This window comes from Ahaetulla prasina, chromosome 5, assembly GCF_028640845.1.
Source record: "Ahaetulla prasina isolate Xishuangbanna chromosome 5, ASM2864084v1, whole genome shotgun sequence".
NCBI lineage: Eukaryota > Metazoa > Chordata > Lepidosauria > Squamata > Colubridae > Ahaetulla > Ahaetulla prasina.
This window is the reverse complement of record NC_080543.1, coordinates 43,161,141-43,185,508: the sequence shown is the minus strand read 5'-3', so window position 1 is coordinate 43,185,508 and position 24,368 is coordinate 43,161,141. Positions and strand designations below refer to the sequence as shown.

At 35.1% G+C, this 24,368-nt stretch overlaps 1 protein-coding gene across 7 annotated transcripts in view; it reads right to left on the bottom strand.

The window, feature by feature from the left end:
- LOC131200283 (T-lymphocyte activation antigen CD80-like) overlaps positions 1 to 24,368 on the bottom strand; it is a 58,813-nt gene that overhangs the window by 26,450 nt on the left and 7,995 nt on the right. For 4 of the 7 annotated variants that reach the window (XM_058186935.1, XM_058186934.1, XM_058186928.1 and 1 more), the window contains exon 2: positions 10,139 to 10,242. In XM_058186935.1, the coding sequence (XP_058042918.1) occupies positions 10,139 to 10,229 (91 nt within the window). In that variant the 5' untranslated portion in view covers positions 10,230 to 10,242. Of the gene's footprint in view, positions 1 to 10,138; positions 10,243 to 12,448; positions 12,532 to 15,449; positions 15,683 to 16,326; positions 16,398 to 24,368 lie in introns of those variants that run through there. The other 3 variants (XM_058186930.1, XM_058186929.1, XM_058186931.1) reach the window with 3 other exon arrangements.

Here is a 24,368-nt window from a genome sequence, read left to right as displayed (position 1 = left end):
GCCTGATCTGGATAGAAAACAAGCAACATCCCATGTTAATGCTACAGTTTAATGCCAGATTTTACATACTGTAGGTCTATTTAATCTACAATCTATAACTGACAGCCATTTGTATTTACTACCCTGGAAATTTACCTCTGCTGTTAGATCTTGTATTCTTGTGTTATTTAAGCTATTGTATTTTTATTATTAGTTGAATAATAAAAATACAACACATAAATAGTTCTTCTGCCTGGAAAAGCAATTTACTATTAAATAATTTAGAAATAAAAAGTTTAGTGAATTATGAAGAATAAGTAATAAATGTTTGTCAGTAATATCTGGTAGAAGAAGTAGGAAAATGGTTATAGAGTAAAGAACTGTGAAAGAAAGAAGGAAAAAAATGCATCATGATCCTGTGTCAAACGAGCACCATGGCCACGCCCACCCCAGCCACACCCACCATGGCCTCGCCTCCCCTCCCCCTGCCCTCCCACACCAGCCCTCCAAGGTCAAACAACCCTGATGTGACCCTCAATGAAATCGAATTTGAGACCCCTGCTATACTTCAATGGAAAGTTTGCACAATAGAAGAAATTGAACTGTGAGATCTACTTAAAGAGGGCATTTTTCTAATCGTAACTAGGTAGGAATAATCTGTGATGTAGTAAAGTTTGCAGTAATGCCATGAAGATTTGAAAAAAATGCCAAAAGGATCTTTCCAAATAAGCATTAGTGTGAGAAAATATAAAGTAACGTATATGATATTGGACTCAAACTTTAGCGTCATATGCTACTTTATTCACCGCCACTATTAGCACAAATCACGCTTTCCCTAATTCAGATGCAGTTGGAAAACAAAGTTTCATTAAAACTCAAAGCTTTTAGGCTTCTCCTCGCACAATTGTACGATAGCCTTATGTCTGCTAAAGGCAAACTGCAGTCCATTTCCATAATACTAAACAATAGTTTAATATTATATCTGACCCAGGTTTACCTTTCTTCTTCTGCTTCATATTTAGTCATTGGAAAATTAATGACTTCCTGTAGTTGGTATTTGGACAAGAAGAAAATGCTGCTCATTTGCGATGGTTAGCATTTCCACAGAAGAATCAGTTCCACAATTTAGCATTACTTCTTGATCAAAGCTTACTCATAGAAAGATTTTTTTTCCCACCTTTCCTGGGAAAAAAAATCTGGCCCTTGTTTCATAAGTTTAGACCATATCTTGCTTAGGTTGATTGATACAAGTAGTTTTTTCTAACATGAGCATGATCTATTTAGTGTTTTTTCAAGGACAGGAACACAAGATGTTGCCTCTACTGCCTCCACATCACTATCGAGGCAATCTGCCTCAACTTTTTCTGCCATATCTCAAAAACCAACTTATACTAATGATCCAGTCACTAATCTCTGTTTTCTACTGTGCTTTTTTTCCCTCTCTTGCAGGGTTTATTTCCAGCTACCTTACATACCATAAGGCTGTGATGGCAAACCTATGGCACGTGTGCCAGAGGTGGCATGCAGAGCCCTCTCTGTGGGCACGCATGTGGTCGCCAGCTGATCTTTGGGTTTCCGGCGCACCGGCACACGTGAAGACCAGCTGGCCGGCATGCATACATGCGCCAGAAACCAGAAGACCAGCTGGCTGGCACGCACATGTGCACTGGTCAACTGGCTTTTGAGTTTCTGGGGCTCTGGCATGCGCACGTGTATTCCAGTTTGGGCACTCGGTGCCAAAAAAGTTCACTATCACTGCCATAAGGTATGGGGATCAATCAGTAGGAAAGCCACTAGACAATGGTAACATAGTCTGTGTAGGGTCTATGAAAGGACAGAAGAGCTTTAATACTGGTTGTGTGGTATTCGATAAGGCTGACTCATTTTTCATGAAACTGTGCTGTCTTTTAAAATTTGCACTGATTTCCAGTGGACTCAAAATCCAAAGTGCTGATGATTTTTTAAGTTCCTAGAGCTTGATCCCAAGTACATATGAGACCTGCAGCTTGTTTCTTGAGATTTGCTGGAAGGCCATTCTCTGTACTCCATCTCTCTCTAAAATACAATTGCTGAGTTTATAAGAATTGTTTTGTTTTTTAACACTGTGAAGGTTATTTATTCAGATAGCCTTTTAACCTGGATTAATTTCTGTAGAACATTGCTTTGTTCTTCATGTTAGGTGTGACAGACTCCACAGACCATTGTATTTAATTATAGACAATATGATTATACTTATTTTGTTTTGTTTTTTAGGATTTTAAATAATGTGATTCAATGTTGCTTTTTGGTTATTTTTAAAAAGTCCTTACATACTATAATGGTATTATTATTTAAGAAGTTTTGCTACCACAAGACATATAGTGAGTGCTGGCCTTGATAGCGGAATATGGTTCAAACATAATGTATCTTCTATATCACTTGTGGTGGGGCCAGCTATGGAAAAGGGCTTTTCCTTTCAGGTCTCTCTTCTGAGTTAATTAAAAAAATGTTTAATAATTATATAAAATAAAATATTGTACTGGATGGACAGCTGATACAGCCTAGAACAATCTTACTTATGTTTTCCGATATCCAGCTTTACTAGACTACAAATTTTATTTCTTGGACTAATTGGGAATAATAGTATTCACAGTGAACGTAACTGGAGGATTCAAAGCTAGAGAAGGAGTATCTCAAAAAATTCAGTTTTTTAGAGCATCTTCTAGACCAGGGGTTTCCAACCTTGGCAACTTTAAGACTTGTGGACTTCAACTCCCAGAGTTGCTCAGCCAGCAGAGCTGGCTGAGGAATTCTGGAGTTGAAGTCCACAAGTCTTAAAGTTGCCAAGGTTGGAGATCCCTGGTCTAGACCACAGGGTGTCAAAATCACATCATCACGGCAGCGTCACATGACATATCGGGACTTTCGCCCCTATGCTAAATTGGGCCTGGGCGTGGCCAGCGCATGATGCATCCAGCCCACCGGCCTTGAGTTTGACACCCCTGATGTACAGTATGCCTTAGTTTTATCCAGTTATCAGTCCATAAAAGTGATGTTTTGTTACTAGTCTGCTAATTTAATTCAGAAGCCCTTGATGAACAGTTTTACCAACATTTTTAATAATTCCAAATATAATAATATCTCCTGCACCGACTATCTGTAAATTTGCTGCTTGACTTTCATTTTCAGAATTCATACATTCCTTCCAAGCAGATCTTGATTTTCTATATCATTTTATCATTTGTATGTTCTCTACCAATCCACCTGAAACACACATCAACTTAATGATTCTGAAATTATTCTCCCCTATCAGGCTTACTTAAAAAAAAATATTGCATTGTTTACCTTCCAGACACCCAACGTGAAGGGAAAAGTTATGAGAAGACAAGAAATTTCATATTTTACTTGCTTTTTAAAATTGGATTTTATTTTTAAAACGAAGTATAGGGCAGCTTAGGTTAGCTTATAGGACACCTAAATTAATTTTATTTTATTGTCAATCTTGACTACTGGTAATTGGCTGGACAAAACAGTTTTCTTGGCAAGATTTTGGACGTAGATTGCCATTGTTTGCTTCCTAGGGCTGAGAGACAGTGACTGGCTTTGTGGCTAAAAGAAGACTGGTCTCAGAGTTCCTAGTAACCCCTACATTGAACTGGCAAAAAAAATGCTTTTAAAAGAAAAGAAAAGCCTCTGACGATTAAATAACTCAGCTGGGATCGTCAGAGGAGCCTTTTAAAAGCATTTTTTTTACAAATCTTTGGCCAGAGGCTGTAGAAAAAAATGCTTTTAAAAGGCTTTGGCTTTGTGCCTAAAACAAGACTGGTCTCAGAGTTCCTAGTAACCACTACATTGAACTGGTTTTTATAATGTTCACTGGCTCTCAGTTTTTTCTGGATCAGATTCAAGATGTTGCATTTAACCTAGCTTTTAAGCCCTAGAATTGTGACATCTAAAGCAATGCGTCTTCCCCCATTTCAACCCTCTTTCAGAGATGTATAATGAGTGCAATTTAAATATTAGCATTTGGAGTGGTAGATTTAATTTAAGGATGCTGTCCCCAGGAAGGTATGATGGATATCATCTGTTCTGTGTTTTGGGTATTATGCAAATAATCCCACTAGACTTTTTAGTAATGATGAAGTTGGGGTTCTTTAAACTTCTATTGTGTTTATTACTGCCTATTCCTATTACTGCCTATTCCTTATTTTATTCTATATAATTTATGTGACATTTTAATGTACTTTCAGTTGTTGAAAATTATAATTGGAATTGCTGTATAAATTACTTGATTTAAAAGTATAAAAAATAAAAGCATATAAATATTTTAAGTAAAATAATAAATATATATGTCATCAAACTGTTTGCTTGGTTAGTTGGTGGGTTTCTTGCTTTTGATCTACCAAATCTAGTATTTGTTGTTTATATTTACTTTTTTTTTAAGCTATCTGGTTTTTCCCATTTTTTTTTTGCTTGCCCTTTTGTTAAGTTTATTTGCTTTGCCTGAGTTTCTGTTCTTTCTGAACCATTTCATTTGTAAGTTCTTTCACTTTTCATTCATTGGCGATCATCTAACTTTTAAATAACACTTTGCTGGATTAGTTCCTATGCTACCACCCACTTAGGCCTTTATGTAACTTTCTGACTCTGTTGTAGAATTTCCAAAGAGTTTTTCTTATTGATCAATCCTACCAAAAATTCAAAACAACTCCACATGTCTTAGATGAGACATTTCAGAGTACTGTTAATTAATTCCCTGATGTTTCTGAGCAATGAATTTAAATATGTTGACATGCCGGACTTTCTGTGAGAATTTTTCCACTTAACAACTTGATTTTGATAACTATGGATTTTTCTCCCCCAAGTGAGTTAGTTTTGGAATATTTTAATAACTGAGTAATGAATGAATGAATATAAAACACTTTCAAAAATGCTATAGAAAGTAAAGTTCTATAGAAATATTAAACATTGATAACTTTAGTCTGAGATGACAGAAATGGGGAATTTTGTAAAAAACTGGGGGAAGCCCATTAGGAGATAAGTGGCATGGGAGAATCCCTATGTTGGAAGAGAAACAACAAGAGCTACTGCAATGTTTTTGTTCCCATGAGAGGTTAATTGCTATTCTTTGCTAACTGTATCATTAAACAATTTTTGGTGACTGCTTCAGATACTGGGGGTGATGGCAGTTGATTGTTCAACTCATCTTTCCACTGAGATGCCTCCTTGTTCATTTTATGAACTAATTAAAAAAAAAGTCCATAAATAAAATATTGGATGGCAGGTAGAACCACTTGGTTTTGTTTTGTTTTTCATAGTGAGAATTGTCTAGTCCAGGGGTCTCCAACTTTGGTCCCTTTAAGTCTTGTGGACTTCAACTCCCAGAGTCCCTCAGCCAGCAAAGCTTTGCTGGCTGTGGGATTCTGGGAGTTGAAGTCCACAAGTCTTAAAGGGACCAAGGTTGGAAACCCCTGGTCTAGTCAGTCTTCTCTCAATTTCTTGGATATAAAGGCATAGTCTCACATTGCCCTATCCCACATGAACCATAATGCAGTAATTGTGTGACATGTCTTCTCTCAATCAAGGCAACTAAAAGCCATTTTCAATTGTTACAATTTTAAAGGAATGTCACCCCTCTTTTCCTGAAACCAGTTGTACATGATCTAAAATAATATGGTTGATGGTGTGATCAGGGATTGAGATCTTCCAAGTTCCTGTTGTTCAATTTAGGCTGCTACACACATGCCTCCCCTTCCCTTGGCACTGTTTTCCAAGGTCATTCTATTTTGGGCAGAAGTAGCATCTGGTTCTTTCAATATTCTCCCTCCCTCCCTCTCTCCCTCTCTCTCTCTCCCTCTCCCTCTCCCTCTCTCTCTCCCTCTCTCCCTCCCTCCCTCCCCTCCCTTGTCTTAGAACCCATTTCCATCCTGGAAGCATGGAGCAACCTGAGCAGGACTGGTAGCAATGGAAGGAGGCTCTGTCTAATAAAGCAGGACAAAGAAAGTGTGTCTGAGCAAGTTAGTGTCCTTTTTCTGTTGCTTCAATGCACATCATGTTTGTAAGCTGTTTATATTAAATGTAGATATTAAGATATATCTTTTATGTATGTTAATAGCATGGAAAGCTGTCAAACTTAGGAGAATCTGGGAAAATGGCTTTTTTTCCAAGTTGTTCCATGGATTCCCAATCTTGGTGAATAAAGAATTGACATGTCTCTTCTGCTGTCTTCCTGAGAATATTGCATGTAATGAGACATCACATTGTTTTAACTTGCCAGCACATTTTAGCTGTGTTTCTGGTTCTTTAAAATATGAGTTTAGTATTTTTTCAGAAAAATTGTAAAGACTTATTTTAAAATAAATTTAAAAAAGCTTTTATGCTTTATATTACTTTGTTTTTAATACAGTTTTAATAATACTAATTGTTACTGATAATACAGATTTAACAAAACTGATTATGTGCATAATTTAATTACTACTTCATACATCAATTTTTATTCCTTTGATTAATCTTTTTTCTCTTTTTTCATTTTCTTTTTACTTTCCTATCTTGGTCCGGAAAAGTAATCTGAGTTACACACTAACATTTATGTGACAATATTAAATTACAATTGGTAATATTTATAAAATATTAGAATGGGAAGAGGTCTTTTGAATCCTTCAGAATTATGCAGGCTTAAATTACAGAATTATTTTCATATTGAAAACAAAAACAAATCTGTCCAATTTTCTTGCTTCCTCAACCAAACAAAATTAAGGTAATGAGAACATTGTTTAATTACATTGGTATTTTAGAAATATTATTATTGAAAATAATTTAGATTGCAGCTAAAAAGTACAGTGGTTACAAACCATATATTTAATCTCAATGAGAAGTTACTGGAGGAAGTTCTTAAAGTTCATCCCAAGAAAAAACAATGACAACCTATAACCATTTTGAAACTCTGGAGAGGTGCAAATGATACTAATTTGTTAAGACTATTCAAAGAATTGGGATTTGCATAATTCTGTAAGGTCCATCTACATAGGTTTGCTACTCCTACATCTTTGAGTTAATAAGAGGAAAGATCCATATTTTCTAAATAATTTCTTCAGGTTCCAGTTTTTTGTAATTTCTCTATTCTTATAAATTTGTTCATTTCTGTGTATATTACAAGAACTGTAAAAATCTGTTTCTTTCTCCCTATAATGCATAGATAATTTCCTATCATGTTCTATCTCAGTCATCTATGTTTTTAGATTGCAAAGATCAAATACTTTTAAATTTCCTTCTGGGAAATGTCTGAAGCTCTTGATCTTTTTAGCTACAGAACTTTTCTAGCTCCATGGTTTCCTTTTAAGGGCTGAATACCCACAACATTGTACTGTGGTAGGATGCTCAATACCATCACGAGATAAGTAAAACAGATAATTACTGACATTTTATCAGTTGTTTGAATGAATCCAAAAGAAATGGTGGGAATTCCAAATTCTATTGTATCCATCCATATAAACGCTTTACAAGCAGTTTTGTTTTTAATCAGTTTCTTGTTCATTCTGCCACAAAATCTGATACTTCCACATGGCTGTTAACAAGTGATATGAGAAGGATGGCTTTAAAGTGGATGGGATGGGCCAATATCACCCCAAGTAGGTGGGACTGGGATTTGCAAGAATTTTTGTGTGTTTTCTTGATTTTTTAAAAAACCTTAATGGGTCTACTTTATGGCTCCCCTTTCAATTTTTCTCCGTTTCCTCTTCTCATTGTGGTAGAGCACTCTATCATCAGATTTCAACATTCATAATGAAAGGGCCAAGCATCTCAAAAATAGAGTCAAAGACCACTGTTTGCCCACCCTTGTTTCATACTAACTCAGTAAGCTCAAACTGCCCAAGGAGCTGCTGATCCAATTCTACAGAGGAATTATTGAATCTGTCATTTGCACCTCTATAACTGTCTGGTTCGGTTCTGCAACCCAACAAGAAAGACACAGACTTCAGAGGATAACTAGAGCTGCAGAAAAAATAATTGCTACCAACTTGCCTTCCATTGAGGACCTGTATACTGCACGAATCAAGAAGAGGGCCGTGAAAATATTTGCAGATCCCTCGCATCCTGGACATAAACTGTTTCAACTCCTACCCTCAAAATGACGCTATAGAGCACTGCACACCAGAACAACTAGACACAAGAACAATTTTTTCCCGAAGGCCATCACTCTGCTAAACAAATAATTCCCTCAACACTGTCAGACTATTTACTGAATCTGCACTACTATTAATCGTTTCATAGTTCCCATCACCAATCTCTTTCCACTTATGACTGTATGACTATAACTTGTTGCTGGCAATCCTTATGATTTATATTGATATATTGATCATCAATTGTGTTGTAAATGTTGTACCTTGATGAACGTATCTTTTCTTTTATGTACACTGAGAGCATATGCACCAAGACAAATTCCTTGTGTGTCCAATCACACTTGGCCAATAAAAAAAATTCTAAATTCTAAATTCTAAATTCTAATTCTATCAAAGCCTCCAGTGTATTAATGAGGTAAGACTTCTTTCAAGACTATTGCAAATTATCCTTCTGCTAAAATTGGCAACCTTTAGCCCTCGTATTTTTTTCCCACTGTACTCAGAATGTCCTCTCATGAAACCAATAATTTCAATAGTACAATTGTTCCCTAGTTTGTGGAAGTTAGAAATTCAGCCGAAAAAACCACTTTTTGCGTGGTTGAAAAAGGTAATCAGAATAAAAAAATGTACTGTTCTTTTCAAACAGGACAAAAACAGACAGTCCTGATCCTGTCAATACATGGTACAATTTTATTTATTGTGTATTTCTGTATTGTGCATCTCTGTGCATTTCAACTCTCCTGCATGCATGCATGCGTTCATTCATTCATTCATTCAATTTCATTTATGTGCTGCCCATCTCGTATCCAATGACTCTGGGCAGCTTACAACATAACAATAAGAACCTAAAAGATGGAATTAGTGGAGGTGATGCTTCCAGACATTATTTATCAGTTGTAACCATCTGCATGTTCTCATTGCTTCTTCCATCTTTTTGTCAGGCCTGGAAACCATACTAGACTTTAGGGTTCCAGACGCTGCCACATTTTTCCCCTGAGGGGAAGAAGGGGGGTTGAGGGGTATGATAACATTCTTCAAGCGGTCAAGGTCAGATGGTGTTCACATCTGCAGGAGGAGTGGCGAGAAGATATTCGAATGAACTGGGAGAACGTGGGACCATGTGACCAGCAAAGGGGTTAGGGGGGTGGGACTCTTGGGGTTTGTATAACTGGGAAAAGAATCCGGAAGTTCAGTTTTGGAATTTCACTCATTGTGTGCCAGTTTCCTCATGCTAGTAAAGAACTCTGAAAGACAATGGCTTCTGAGTTTTTTTTATGCAGAAGAGGTTTTTCTGGAACCTCGACACTTTTTTCTTTAGGTAAAAAAATCATTCTAGAGGCAAGGGTAGGAAAAGTAGAAGCACAGCCTGGGTCAGAGTCAAGAGAGGAATGCAATTATTATGTTCTTATAGGCAGACCAAGTCCAGTCGCTCTTGAATTTCATTAATCTTATCCAGTACCACTAGATTTCTGTGAATAGGTATGAACAATAAATAAGTTTAACTGGATCTTAAAACACGTCCTCATTCTTTGCCTCTGACAGAACGATGATCATTCAAGAAAATCTTTTTTACCAAATGTTGGATAATAATATATATTCATAGCTATGTTTAATATAGCAAACCAACCAATCAACAACAAGCAAATCATAATTACGGTGGCTCTTTTTCAAACCTCTTGTACTATGACTGATTTTTTTGAGGCATCGTGCTTCTCACATAAATGAAATATTGTTTACGAAACTGAGCAAGTCCCCAAATCCCATCCCTATACTGTAAGTGGACGCTGAAATAGATTGCCTTACCTGGTACCTGTTGTCAGTTTATACCTCTTCCTGTTCATTAGGCAGTTCACAGCAAACGTGAAATTCAGATAGGGACTTTCTGATTCTGGAAGTGATTCCTATATCTATTTCTTAGATGTTCATTGCTAAGTGGTAATGAATTACTGCTGTGAAATAAAGCTGAGGCTATTTCTAAAAATATATTGCATTTCTAATTGGTAACAAGCAAGGTAGATCAAGAGATGCTCTTCTGTGTTTACAGATGTGCACTGACTTACCTGAATTACTATGCAGAAGCTCAAAGAGACAAAGCCAGAAAAATCCCTTTAAGCTGAACAAGTGTGGCTTGGTCTTTGGCGTAGGCATCATTTCTTCAGTTTACCTGAATAGGAGCAACAAAAGTGCAAGAAGTTACAAAAAACAAAATAAAAGTCCCACAAGATGTAAATGCTTTAATTCACCCTTTCCTAATCTGATTATTTTGGGATACCGGGATTTGTAGCCTGCATTTCCTATGAATCTGAAATTTGGTCATGGTGATTGAAAAGTTTAGAAGATACAATTAACTAATACATGCAGAGACCACCAGAAGGCACAAGGCTAATTTGGGTAAGATTATAGACAAATATGCTGATTGTTGCAGCCTAATGATCTAGCACCCCCATACTTATTATTTTTTCACCTCTGTAGGAATGCACCATACTATATTACATGTTTAGTAAATGGTAGTTAATTTAAAAAAACATTGGTGAAACATGGACTTCAAAGATATACAATTATTGTTTGAAAGACATTATATAATTGAGATGAAATAACAAACCAGTGTTAAATCAAATTTCAAGAATCAGATCTAGATTAATCTACAGTAACCCACAAATTCATCACTATGTTGTGGATTAAAAGATGAAAAAGACATATAAAAACATACAAAACTTTGGGGTATGTGTTTGTATGCTCAGAAAAATGCACAGTCATATCTCTCTCTCTCTCTCTCTCTCTCTCTCTCTCTCTCTCTCTCTCACACACACACACACACACACACACACACAGAGAGAGAGAGAGAATCTGTCCTAAAACAAATACTTTGGAGCTTGGTCTGAAAACAGACTAAAAATTAATAGAATGATACCTGTAATATGAAGAACCTGAGCAAATATAGAGTACTGAGGAGAAAACCAGGTAACATTAATTTAGAGGCAATGGAAAAATTAGAATAGAATATAGAAATTCAGATTTAAATAGGAACTGAGATAAATTTAGATTGTGCTAATGTAGTGGTGTCTATAATTTGAATTCAAGATTCTATAAATACCCATAAAGAAACAGATAAGAAACATATTAATTTCCATATCTGCTAGGAGAAGTTATTAAGATGTAAGAAGGAAGACATCAGTAATATTGGGATGGTAAAGATTCTAAAATGAAAATCTTATATGGAAAATATGAAAGAAATAAGATTAAGATTGAAGTGGCAGATCAGGTGTTACCAAATGTACTATAAAAGGATGTATTAGGAAGTAAAAGAAAGTTAAATATTTGTTCTTTCCAGTGGAAATTATTTATTACAGTGGATTGATTAAAATATTTAAGAACAAACAAGCAGTTATGGCTGGATCTCAAAAATGAGTTCTAAGCCCCTCTCTGATCTGATCTCTGCAGATCAGGCAGTCACCAGGTGAGTGACTGGTGGCCTAGAAAACAGAAGTCATTTAGCACTAAGAACCTTTGTTAGCATAGGAATATGGGTAAACTGCTAATGGTCACTGCAGCATCCAGGTTTTTCCACATTGATGAAATGAAGTGCTATCCCCATCCATCCTTGAATTAGCAGAAATCTACTTGATTCTAGTTGAACTAATGTTCTTTCAGGATAATCCATTACAAAACGCAAAAAATTTGACCCAGCTTGAGGCTGTCCTTAGATGGTATCAGAGTACTGTAAACAATTTAAGCCTGTTTCACTCATAGGTGCTAGACAAGCAAAAGTCAACATCACAGTGACAGTGCAGAGTATTTTGCCAGTGCATATTTGTGCTAAGGTTCAATAAATTCATTCATTCATTCATTCATTCATTCATTCATTCATTCATTCATTCATTCATTCATCCATTCATTTAATTTCAGGGTCACTTGACTCCCAACTGATTCTGGAAGGCTTCAAGTGGTTCATAATTAGGTATTGTTTGCATGATTTTATATATACTTATGGCTGTTTATTAAATTGGTTGTTGTTCTTTTTCCAACTATATAATCTATAACAAATGGTTCTTATTCCCAAGCAAAAAAATCATTATTCTCAATTTATTTGAATGCTCTACAACTAAAATAACTATGTATTTAGAAGGAAGACCATTAAATCCAGGGCTAATAGGGTTTGGAGGAAAAAATTGCTAGGTACATTTCCTTTCATAATTTAAAATGCTCTTAATAATGCTAGGAATTGAAAAGGGGAAGGAAAATTCTAAACTTTGATGAAATAATAGATTAAATGGACCTTAAATAAATAATCAGTTTTGAATTATCTATTTGGAGTACAGCAAAAGATAACAAGGATAAGGAAGTAACAAAATCCTTTATCGTCAACTTACAGTAAGCAGAATCTGTGATTAGTTGCTTGCACTACAAATCAACACTCTTCTTTCAGCTGTCTGATTTACAAAGCCCCAAGTCACCAATTCTTTAAACAATGATCATAGCAAAAGGTTAAGAAAAACCTAAATGTACCACCCACACAACTTCTCTTTTTCGATGTCTGAAATATTGCAGCTTTCATCAACACTTTCCATTTCATGAGAGACAGGCTGATAAATCTAGCAACTGTACTAATCAGCAGTATGATCCTTAAGGAAGTGTTTTTGAGTTATAAATATGAATTAGTAAATGTAGGCTTGAGGTATTTGCAGCCGTGTTGTACTTTTACATCGCAAATATCTCATGCTATATAGACCACTTCCTAAATTGTTTTGTTTTACATTTATTTTTCGGTATTACATCATTAAGTCATGTGAACATGAACTTCCTTGTTAATTTTCCAGAAAGCGATTCCACGCATTTTAAATTCCATGCATTTTATGAACTCCTTAAGAGGTAAAACTGTTGGGTATTTATCTAGTGAGGACAATGTATAGTACTGTATGTAAATGATGATTTATGTAGAATGGAAAGAAAATTATGTTGTCCAAGAGAACCAGTGATAATATTTATACAGCATATTATATTAATTTCAGTTTTAATTATATAATGGGGAAGGAAAATCCAGTTTTTAGATCAGATGTCTCCAACCCAATTTTTTTCAAAAATGATGGAGTTACAAACTTCTGAGGACTGGCCATGCTGATTGGATATTCTAAGAGTTATAATTTAAGACTATCTGGAAATTGTTAGATTAGGACAATGATTCCTATTACATTCTGGAGTCCTTCCTAAGTATTGTATTAACAGGGCTCCAAAATCTAAAATTATTAGCACCATTGAAGCTGCTCCTTAAGTATATTTGGAAGAAAACAAGAATGAAGTGTAATAAATGAAAAGATTTATTTATTGAAAATATGTATCACTACCAATCTACTCTCGGTGATAAGCAATCTGTTTGCTTATACACACACATATAATTTTTCATGTTGATAATGTGTATATCTCACAATCCTGACTAACGTTAAAAATGATTCAGTACAAAAAAGAAAAAATGAGACACTATATCAATTTCACAAAACTGAAACAGATATATTGGGTACTCTTAACATCTTAGCACTAATATCTGGAGAAAAAGCCAGATTTTAATTACCTTCCAGAAAGCTAAAAGGGTCAGAGCCTTCAGATTTCAAAATGCACAAGCTGCAAAATTCACTTTCCCAGTATTGTTTTTAAATATTTGCCATGTATTAGATATTACTGTGGAATTAAACTTTTCTTTAAAAAAAGGAATTCTAGTAATGCATAAGCTTTTATGGCAGAGAGTATCTTCTTGTTTGATGTGAAGAGGTAGCATTATAATGTGATTTGAGGACTGTTTGAGTTTTGATCTACTTCAGTAACAGAAAAATTATCTGTCTGTGGAGATTCTTAGTCACCAGATCTTAGTTGTCTCAAAGGTGCTTTTTCAAAAGGCAACTGGACTGTTTTTTTCCTGATTTTTTTTTTTATTGATAGGTACCATCCCCCACACCATTAGAATTTCTGAAGCTTCTTGGATCAGAAGTGAACTGTTTTCTTCTTCTTCCTGAAAGGAAAAAACCCAGTCCAGCTGCCTTTTGAAAAAGCATCTCTGAGACAGAAAAGTTATCTGTTCAAATAATGGGACAAATTTTGTCCGAGCAGGTTTTCTTCTGTAAACTATAAAGGTCAGAAAGGTTTTTCTGAGCGTTTCTGTTTTCCAAAACTGAGGGACTGGGGAGTGTTTCATTTAAACTTTTTTCAATTCCTCTATCTAAACTCATATATTGTCTGAGTTTTTAAAAAACATTGACAGGGCAGTAGGACATGTATTTATATTACCTGCAGAAAAGGTGGTGACTTTTATAAACTAGATTTACTGTGAGTATTGAGAATACTGAATAAAATGGATCAGAATATTTTCAGTATTTTACAATACTGAGACAAGGCAAACAACTATTCAATATTCCTGCGTGATAGGGATGCGTCAGTAAATTACTGAGGGTGTGATTTCAAAGCATTAACCTTAAAGCCCACTAGAAGTTCTTTAAAATCTGATCAATTATTTTCAGAGTAAATTTATTTTCCATGAAACTAACACATATTTTAGCCTGAAAGGGGAAGCATGTACAGAAAAAGAGGAAGATTCTCAGCATCAAGCACATTTAAGAACATTATTAACAGTAATAATGATAAACCCAAAGAACTCTAGAGGAAAACCAAGCATGCAAAAATAAAATAAAACCAACACAATTCCAACAACCAGAAATGAAGCAGATGCAGGAAAACAAAGCAAGAGCAATATTGCTGAAAACGAAATAAATAATCTGAAAAATAAATGCAAACAATTAGCTGATGGCTTGTAAGTTTCCAACACATTTATCCATGAGACAGTAATATATTGGGATAACCTCAAGCTTTACAGAAAGATAAAAATATTTTAAAGAAAAACCTAAGTGGTTGAGACACACACACACACACACAAACACAAAATTATTCAGCAGGCTATTAAGAATATTTTGCCTCATCTTTTGCAGAATTAAAAAGGTTTTTACCAAAAAAGGACAAATTCTGTAAATGGACTACTGATGACATTTGAATTAGAAGTGCAGAACTGTAGAATAGTAAGTGTGAGAATATTATATCCTGAAAGGAAGTATGGTTATTGCACTAGATTGGGAAATAACTTACTCTAACTTACTGTATCATTGTGTAGGTGTGTAGATGTGTGTGTGTGTGTGTGTGTCTTTCCCATAATAATTCTACCCAGAGCTATTAACTTGAGATGAATGGCGATATAAATTGAATAAATAAATATATAAATTTCTTTGTAACAACAAAGAAAATCCATGCTTTTCTTTGTTGTTACCAAAATTTACACAAAATTTACCTTTCAAACCACATTTGCTTTTTCAAGTAGAGCAGGGAAAGGTTTACCTCAAATTTGGATTAGATTGAATCTGATAAACTTGAAGATATTCTAACCACTGGAGACCTTTGGAGCAATGTGCGGGGTGTGAGATTAGCTTTCTTTTCCCATGCAGCACAACAGTTAAGGGGCTCTCCTAATACCAGAGGAAATCGTCAGGTGCTTCGAGCAGTCATGATGTCTCAGCCTAATTTGCATCACAGAGGAGTTCTTTAACAGGAGGTTGTTCTATATACTATTTCTAAAAGAAAGCAGGGAGATAAAATTTACAAGAAAGGAACTAAATATAGAAAGAAATAGGGAAAATTAGCATGTATCTTCAAATATTTGCCTCCATAGAATGATTATAAGTCATCAGGTTGTTTTTAACACCTAGTGACCACATAGATTTTTCCCCAAGAGCTTGCTGCAATTGAGCCCTGGAGCCTTGCATTTTGGTATCACTGCCCATAATCAGATCAAATAGAAGCATGTCTTGTTCCTTGCTACTGGCAAAAAACAAACAAAAAAATAAGTCAGCTGTCCTGTCCATTTGACTTGTGGTCTGTCATTAATTGCCAATTACCAGCCAGGAACTGACTAACTTTTTTTTTGCTTTCAAATACTATATTTTTGTATATATGTGTGAACACACACACACACAAAAATGTTTCCTCTGTCCAGTTATGTCTGATTCTAGAGGGTAGTGTGCATTTCTGTTTCTTGGCCAAGGGTGCCAGCATTGTCCAAAGACATTTCTGTATTCATGTAGCCAGCATGACTATAGGCCAAGATGCACAGAACACTGTTATTTTCCCACTGAAGTGGTACCTATTTATATAGTCACATCTGCATGCTTTTGAACTGTTAGTTGGGCAGGAGCTGCGGCAAGTAATGGAAACTCACTCTGTCTAATGATGTCCAGGTCTTGACTTTCCAACTGGCAAGCCCAGTGTCTTTAACTGCTGAGAACTGCATATGCACATATACAAACATAAAGACTACAAAAAATAAAAATGTACTGTATGAGCACTCATTTGGAATAGCTGAAAATGGTAAAAACATCTGTAGTTTACCAGAATTTCATGCTATGTATTAAGCAAAACAGGAACACTGCAATGGCAGCTGGGAAAAGAAAATGTTATTTAAATATTATTCTCTACAAGGATTTAGAAACTTTTCAGGTTATGGAACTTGTTAAAAATGTTCTGGAATCTTTAATCAAGAGGAAATCACTAATGATAAAAAATAGCAATAAGTTTTGCTTGCTGTAGTTTATTTGGGCAAATATATTTATATAGTATATTAAAGTTATCACAGTTTCACAAAGCAAATGCCTCAATTATTGTCCAAGATACTTATTTTAAGTAAAATTTTTATTGTAAATGCAAAATTAACATTTCCAGTATACAAAAATTAAAACTTGACTTTCACAATTACTTCAGTAGCTAATGTTTTAATCAAACATATCAATGTTTAGTGACTCAGATATAATTGCTTATGGATGCTCCGGACATGTTCAAGCAATATTATTTCTTCTTCATTATTGTCATCTTTAGTGTATCTTGGATTCACATCAATTTCTCACAAAACCTTAAAGGTTCTGAAAGACCCAGTTTGAAAAACTCTTATTTTGCAGAATGTAACAGTGAAAAGATTTTTTTTAAAAACAAGCTTAAAGTTATCCCACTAATGAAAAACTATGCAGATCGGTCACAGCTTTCAGTCATTTTTATACTGTATATCATACTTGGATTCTATTCATTTTTTACAGATAATCGCATCTATTTCTTTTGTAAGCAATTCAGGAAAGCTATTCCTATTTCTCTTTTCCCACACTGATGACAACCCTGTGTTGGTCTGAGAGAGTGATTAGTTAAGTGTCACTCAGTGACTGAGATCAAATTTGTTCTTTTCCACTACAATACCATTAGCTGTGAGAAATCAAGATCTAGGGAGGGTGGTGTTAAATTTATTCCCATTGAGATTGAGAACTGGAGAAATCAAAGCCTTTCCTGCTTCCCCAGAAAGCTCTGCAGGTAAATAGTGATCTTGATCAGACAGGTATGGGGATGAAAGTAAAGCCTCCCTACCAACGTCTCTGCAGGGAATATTGCTTTTGCCATCCATGGCAGAAGAAAACAGCTTTTGATCTAGACAGATGGTAGGAAGAGATTAGAGCTGACCATTACCGATGTGAGGGTGTTTGTTGTGTATAGGTGAGGCAAAGAAAGTGGAAAAGATCAAAATATTCTGAGACCATTAATTTAGTTCTTCACCCTAGACAGGTTACTCGCCCACCCCATGTTGATGGAAAAGTAGATTCCCAATGGCAATAAGGACACAAATAACAAGCAACACTTACTAATTCTTCATCTTTTTCTATCATTTTTGTCAATATTTCCATAGCCAATAAAAATAATGTTGGGGACAGGGGACATCCTTGTCTCGTGCCAGCTTCTAATTTTATCTCGTCAGTTAATATTCCATTCACCTTCACTCTTGCACTGCTCTTTTGGTACAATTTTGAAATAACATGTATAAACTTATTACCAAAGCCTAAAGCCTCCACAATTACTTTAATAGTTTCCCATTGTACAGAATCAAAAGCTTTAAAAATATCCAATGATACTATTCCAATTTTATCACCATTATATTCAGCTACATCTATAATATTTAATACTCTTCTAACAATATCACTCATGTATCTACCCTTCACAAAACCTACTTGATTATAACTTATATATCTATCTATAAATCTATTTAATCTATTGCTTATAATAGCAGTAAATATCTTTGCATCCTGATTAATTAAAGAAATGGGCGATAGGACTCAATCCTTTCTAAATCTTTATCTGGTTTAGGAATTAGGGATATCACCGTTCTATTCCATGACGAAGGTACTTCCCACCATGTAATATTCCATTGAATAATTTTTGCAGTCTTGGTATTATTAATTCTTTAAATTCTTTATAAAACTCAACAGGTAATCCATCCTCACCTGGAGCTTTCCTAATTTTAATTTTGTATTATTCCATTAATCTCATCTTGTGTTATATCTTCTTCCATCAATTCCTTATATGTTTGATCAATTTTCACCACATACTTTTCTAAATAGCTTTGCAATTTTCCCGATTAATTGGTTTCTTTGAATATAGATTCTGAAAAAGTTTCTAACCACTTCACATTTCTCTAATTTTTATAACATCTTATACCTCTATCATCTATCAAAACTCCAATTTCTCTCTTCTCTCTTTTATCTTTCGCCATCTTTGCCAATAATTTAGAATTTCTATTACTAAATTCAAAAATTCCTATTTAAAAATCTCAAATTTCTTTTACTAACTCTGTATCTTCTTCTATCATTTTATTTCTTAACATATTAAGCTCCTGAAGAATTTTTTTCTTTAGTAAGCAAAATTGATTTTCCAATTCTTTAATCTGATTTTTATCTCTTTCCATTTTAATTTTATAATTTTTATATTTCCTACTTGATAATTTGATACTCTCCTCTAAACACCGCTTTCATCGCATCCCAAACAATTTCAAATTTAACCTCCCGTTATCATTTAATCTCCAACTTTCCTCCAATTTTTAAGTATCCATTTTTATCCTTTTCATTTTATACAATTTCTCGTCATATCTCCAATAGCTTCTTTTTCTCAAAATTAAAATCTAAGTCCACCATAACTTCTGCATGATCAGAATCTTTAAATTCCACATCTACCTTATCCACATTATTCAACAAATCTTTAGAAAGAAAAATATAATCAATTCTAGAATATGTATTATATATCTTAGAGAAAAAGTGTATACTCTCTCAATTCCTTTAACCTCTCTCCACACATCAACCACGCCGTTTGAAGCATCCACATATTTAAAATCCCCATTTTATTTGCTCCTCCACAGCGGGTGGGATTAGTACTGTCTATTTTATCTCTGATTAATTAAAATCCCCAGCCACAATTACTTTCCTACACTTTCATTCTCCAAAATTTTGTTATTTTTCAAGAAATTCTCTTTGTTTTCATTCGGTAAATATAAATTAACAAGTGTCACTTTTTCCTCATTAAGATTTCCAACAATTATTACATATCTTCCATCTTCATCCAAAATTACCTTATGTTTTCAAAGTACACCCTATCTGATATCAGTGTTGCAACTCCTCTAGCTTTTGAAGTTCCAAATGCTTTTCATATATTTGCATACCTTTTATATACATTCTATTTGAATCTTCAGATTTCTGATGGGTTTCTTGTAAAAATAAAATGTCTGGTAAATCCCTTTTAATCTTAAGCTCCAATCTTCTTCTTTTAATCTGATTCCCTGTACCCTTCACATTCCATGACATTATTTTTATAACTCCCATTTAAAATATAAATTTTTTAATCCTATCCCCCCATCTTCCTTTCTGTGCCCCCCCCCACCCGCCATTAAACTACCCTATAAACAACAATAAGCACACAGAAAAAAAACAAACAAACAATAAAATACAAACAATCTTCTTCCCCCACATCCTCATCGGTTTCGCCTCTATAAAGAGAATGGGGGAGAGGGGACGTGCCAATGCCCGGGGCACTTCTTTCGGGCTGTCTATTTGAATTCATCACTCAAAAAAAAAAGATAGCGATGACCCGCATTCAGCTTCATATTTTCCAAGACTCTTATCTGCTTCTTCTCCTACTGTATCCTCACGACTCACGACTCACGACGGTATAAGATAAATTTGTATGCGGATGATACTTTAATTATTTTGAAAAATGTAGAGAAAGATCTGAAAAAGATATATAAGCATTTGATAGAATTTGAGGAAATGACAGGATTGAAAGTAAATTGGTCAAAGTCAGAATTATTGATGGATAGTAATGGTAATGAGTCTGAGAATATGCAAGAGCAATTTGGGATAAGGATTAAAAACACATTGAAATATTTGGGTATAGTGCTTTCACTTAAGGTTAAAGAATTGAAAAAACTTAATTATGATGTGGTGATTAACGAAATTGAGAAGAAGATAGATAAATATAAAATTTTAAAATTGTCTTGGTTTGGTAGAATTGCAATGTGTAAGATGATGTTGCTGCCTAAGTTCAACTTCTTATTCGAGATGCTACCACTAAATTTGACAGAGAAAGATATTGAAGGATATCAGAAAAAACTGGATAAATTTTGCAACGGTGGCAAAAGACCTAGATTAGTGAAGAAAATGTGGTATCAAAATCAAAAGGAAGGTGGATTAGGAATCCCCAAATTATTTAATTATTATTGTGCGTATGGTATCCGGATAGTGGTAAAAATATTAAAGGTGAAGATAACTATTGGAGAGACTTAGAGTTAAAGGATATAGAGAAATTTGGATCAAGGTGGTTTTTAGATAAAGCAAATTTAAAATGTGTAAGTAGAAGTTATTGGTTAAAGGGATTAAGTAAAATGTGGAATAAATTTGTTAAAATTTTAATTCCGGATATAATCTTTTTGGGGGAGACAATTGGAATTTGGCCAATTAAAAATAATATAAACGTAATGAAGTGATTAAAGAGGAAAATATAGAAATTATTAGAGATTGGATAAAAGTTATGGAAATGAAAGGAGGAATAAAGAAATTATTGAAAAATTAGGGTTAAGTTGGTTTGAAAAATACAGATAGAAAATGGACAAAAAACTAAGGAAAATTATTCGATAAATAGATGTGAAACTGAATTTGAATATTTAGTATCTCGGATTATGAAAGATGAAATTGGGCTAAAGGGACTCGTTAGTAGGGTTTATAAGATTATAAATTCTGATGAAAAATTACAAAGAGTGATGAGGACAAATTGGGAAAAAGATCTTAATATTGAAATACCAGAGTCAGATTGGAATGTGAATTGGAAGAGTAGAATTATGAGAACTTTATCTATAAGGATTAAAGAGCACAATTATAAAGTTGTTTGGAAATGGTATTTGACTCCAGTAAGATTGTCACAAATGGATAAAAAATTAGTAAAAATGTTGGAGATGTGAGATGGAATTGGGGACTTATGAACATATGTGGTATAATTGTGATAAGGTTAAAAGTTTTGGCAACAATTGGAGAAAATGATATTTGAAATGATGGGGAAAGTAATAACATTGAGAGTGGAAACTATATTATTGTTGGTAATTAAGGAAATAGAATTAACAAAATATGAAAAAGAATTGATTAGAATTATGATTATAATAGGTAGAATTATAATAGCTAGATATTGGAAACTAGATGTGATTTTTAGAATAGAAGAGTGGAATTCTGAAATGTGGAAATTAGCTTTAAATGATAAAATGACATGTGATATTAAAATTAGAAGTGGTGTGTATAAAGAAGATATTTTTTGGAAGACTTGGAAACCATTTGTGGACTTTGCGCTTGGAACATTGGACGCTTCAGTACCTGTACCTCGAGAACGTGGATTTTGGCAATCATGAGGATATATCCGAAGACCCAAATCTTCCTTTTATGTATAGCACAAGGGTGTAATAATGTATTTTCTTTTTGTTTGTTTGTTGCAAAAAAAGTAATTAAAAAAAAAAAAAAATAACAAGCAACACTTAATCCAGACTGCAATGGTTTCTGGAACAGTTAATTTCAAGAAAAATAATAATCTTTCTACCACATATGAAAGGAATAGTAAAATTAATTACAGGTATGTGGAGAATTTCTGCTCATAACTGCTCACGAGTTGTATATTCATGCTCTGGGATAAGTGATTAAAGGAAAATTCCATCACAGGTTACCTTTGTGTGTGTGTATGAGTGAGCGAGAGAGAGAGAGAGAGAGAGAGAGAGAGAGACAGAGACAGAGACAGAGACAGAGACAGAGACAGAGACAGACAGACAGACAGAAACAGAGACAGTGACAATGACAGAGACAGTGACAGAGACAGAGAGAGAAAGAGGGAGAGGGAGAGTGGGGGAAGAGAGAGAGACAGAGAGATGAATATCTGCAGATTGGTATGTAGCACTGAAGTTTTCCAAGTTTGGTTTCTGGATGCCGATCCCTCATTACCCTTCATTTAGATAAACTCATCAGTGCAGGAACTCTGGAGAAATGAGGTTCACTAGTTGGCAGGACTTTGCAAAAATTTGGATGAAATTATCTTGTGGGCCAGTTTTGTTTTGCAAATGATTTATATATTGTTGGTGATAGTTTATTTTTTTGCCTAATAAGGAGATGGTTCCGTATTGGTTGTTCTCAGGGGTGGGTTCCAATTTTTTTTACTACCGGTTCTGTGGGCGTGGCTTATTTGGCAGGCGTGGCTTAGTGGTCATGTGACTGACTGGGCGTGGCCAACTTGAAGTCACTCAGGGCAAGGTGGGGTGGCACCTTGCTATGAGTGACATCAAGTTGGCCATGCCCACTCAGTCACATGACCAATGCTGCAGAGACAGGGCAATTTCTCCCAGGGGACAGCCAGAGCTTCGCTGCCACCTCTTTTCCTCAGAGGAACTGCCCCCAAGTCCTTGCGAAGGGACACACCCACAACACAACACAACACAACTGACTCACACACAATGTAAAAGCAGCTGCACTTCACCCAAAATGGCCCCTGCAACAGCAGGAACCTCACACAGCCACAAAAAGCTCAAAAACCAACTTTCACACTTTACACACACACAACACAACTGACTCTCTCTCTCTCACACACACACAAAATGCCACATACAGCTTTGTGAGATTCTATGTGTTTGTGTAGCTAGAATGAAACACTACAGAAACACACCAAATCTCAGAAAGCTGCACAAATATTTTATTATTTTATTTTATTTGTATTTTTAGATCAGGGGTCTCCAACCTTATTAACTTTCAGGTTTGTGGACTTCAACTCCCAGAGTTTCTCAGCCAGCAAAGGCACTGAGGAGATGGATTGCAGGCAGGCAGGCAGATTCAGTTGCTAGCTAATGCAACTGATTGCAGAAGCCAAAGGAAAGTGAGCCGAAAGGAGCAGTAATTATGTAAGTCGGGAGGGGGGATTGGGTGGGCCAGAGGAAAAAAAGATTTTAAAAGGCTCTTCTGATGATCCCAGCTGAAGTTGCCTAATAGCAGCCCAGAACCTTTAACTCAGCTGGGATCGCCAAAGGAGCCTTTTAAAACGCTTTGTTTTAACAATCTCTTCAGCCGAAGAGGTTGTTAAAAAAAAAACTTTTAAAGGGTTCTGATGATCCCTGCTCAGCTGCGTGATCATCAGAGGGTTTTTTTTAACTTTTAAAAGTCTTTTTTTGGCTGAAGCAAAGATGCTTTTAAAAGTTTTTAAAAAAAACCTCTGATGATCGGGGAACCGGTTCAGGGGGGGGGGTGGCCAACCAGCCATTACTACCGGTTCTCCAAACTCCAGCAGATTTTTACTACCAGCTCTCCAGAACTGGAGCGAACTGGGAGCAACCCACCACTGGTTGTTCTATATTACCAGTAGTGCTGGGATTGGTGGTGTTCTTCCCCTGTGTTTATTGAATTTTAGTTTGATGTTGGTTATTAGATAATAAATATTATTTCTCTATTTAAATCATTAATATGGTGATCAGCAGCTAACATCTTTTTAAATATAAAATGAATATTAACAATGGGTAAAAAAAACCCTGTCTCAGACAAAATCTAGACAAAATAATTGACAAAGACTTGTCAATGAGTCAATATCAGATGTGAACACTCAGTACAGGAATCTCCCCAGGCTGGCAGTATTCTCTTGGGAACAATTAGATAAGCCTCCAAGGAATTTAGGGAGGGTCAGTCCTACCTCTTTTGTAGTTGCACAATGATTCAAGGCTGACTCTATGCTTGAGCTCTTCTCTGCTGGATTCAGTGCTTCCCAACAGTCAACTAGCATCCAACCAGCAGGTCCTAAGTTGATTCATTCATTTAGAAAATCTGTACCTTATATGCGACAATTCTAGGCAGCTCATAATGAAATTCATTAAAAACCAGAATAACTATAACCAAT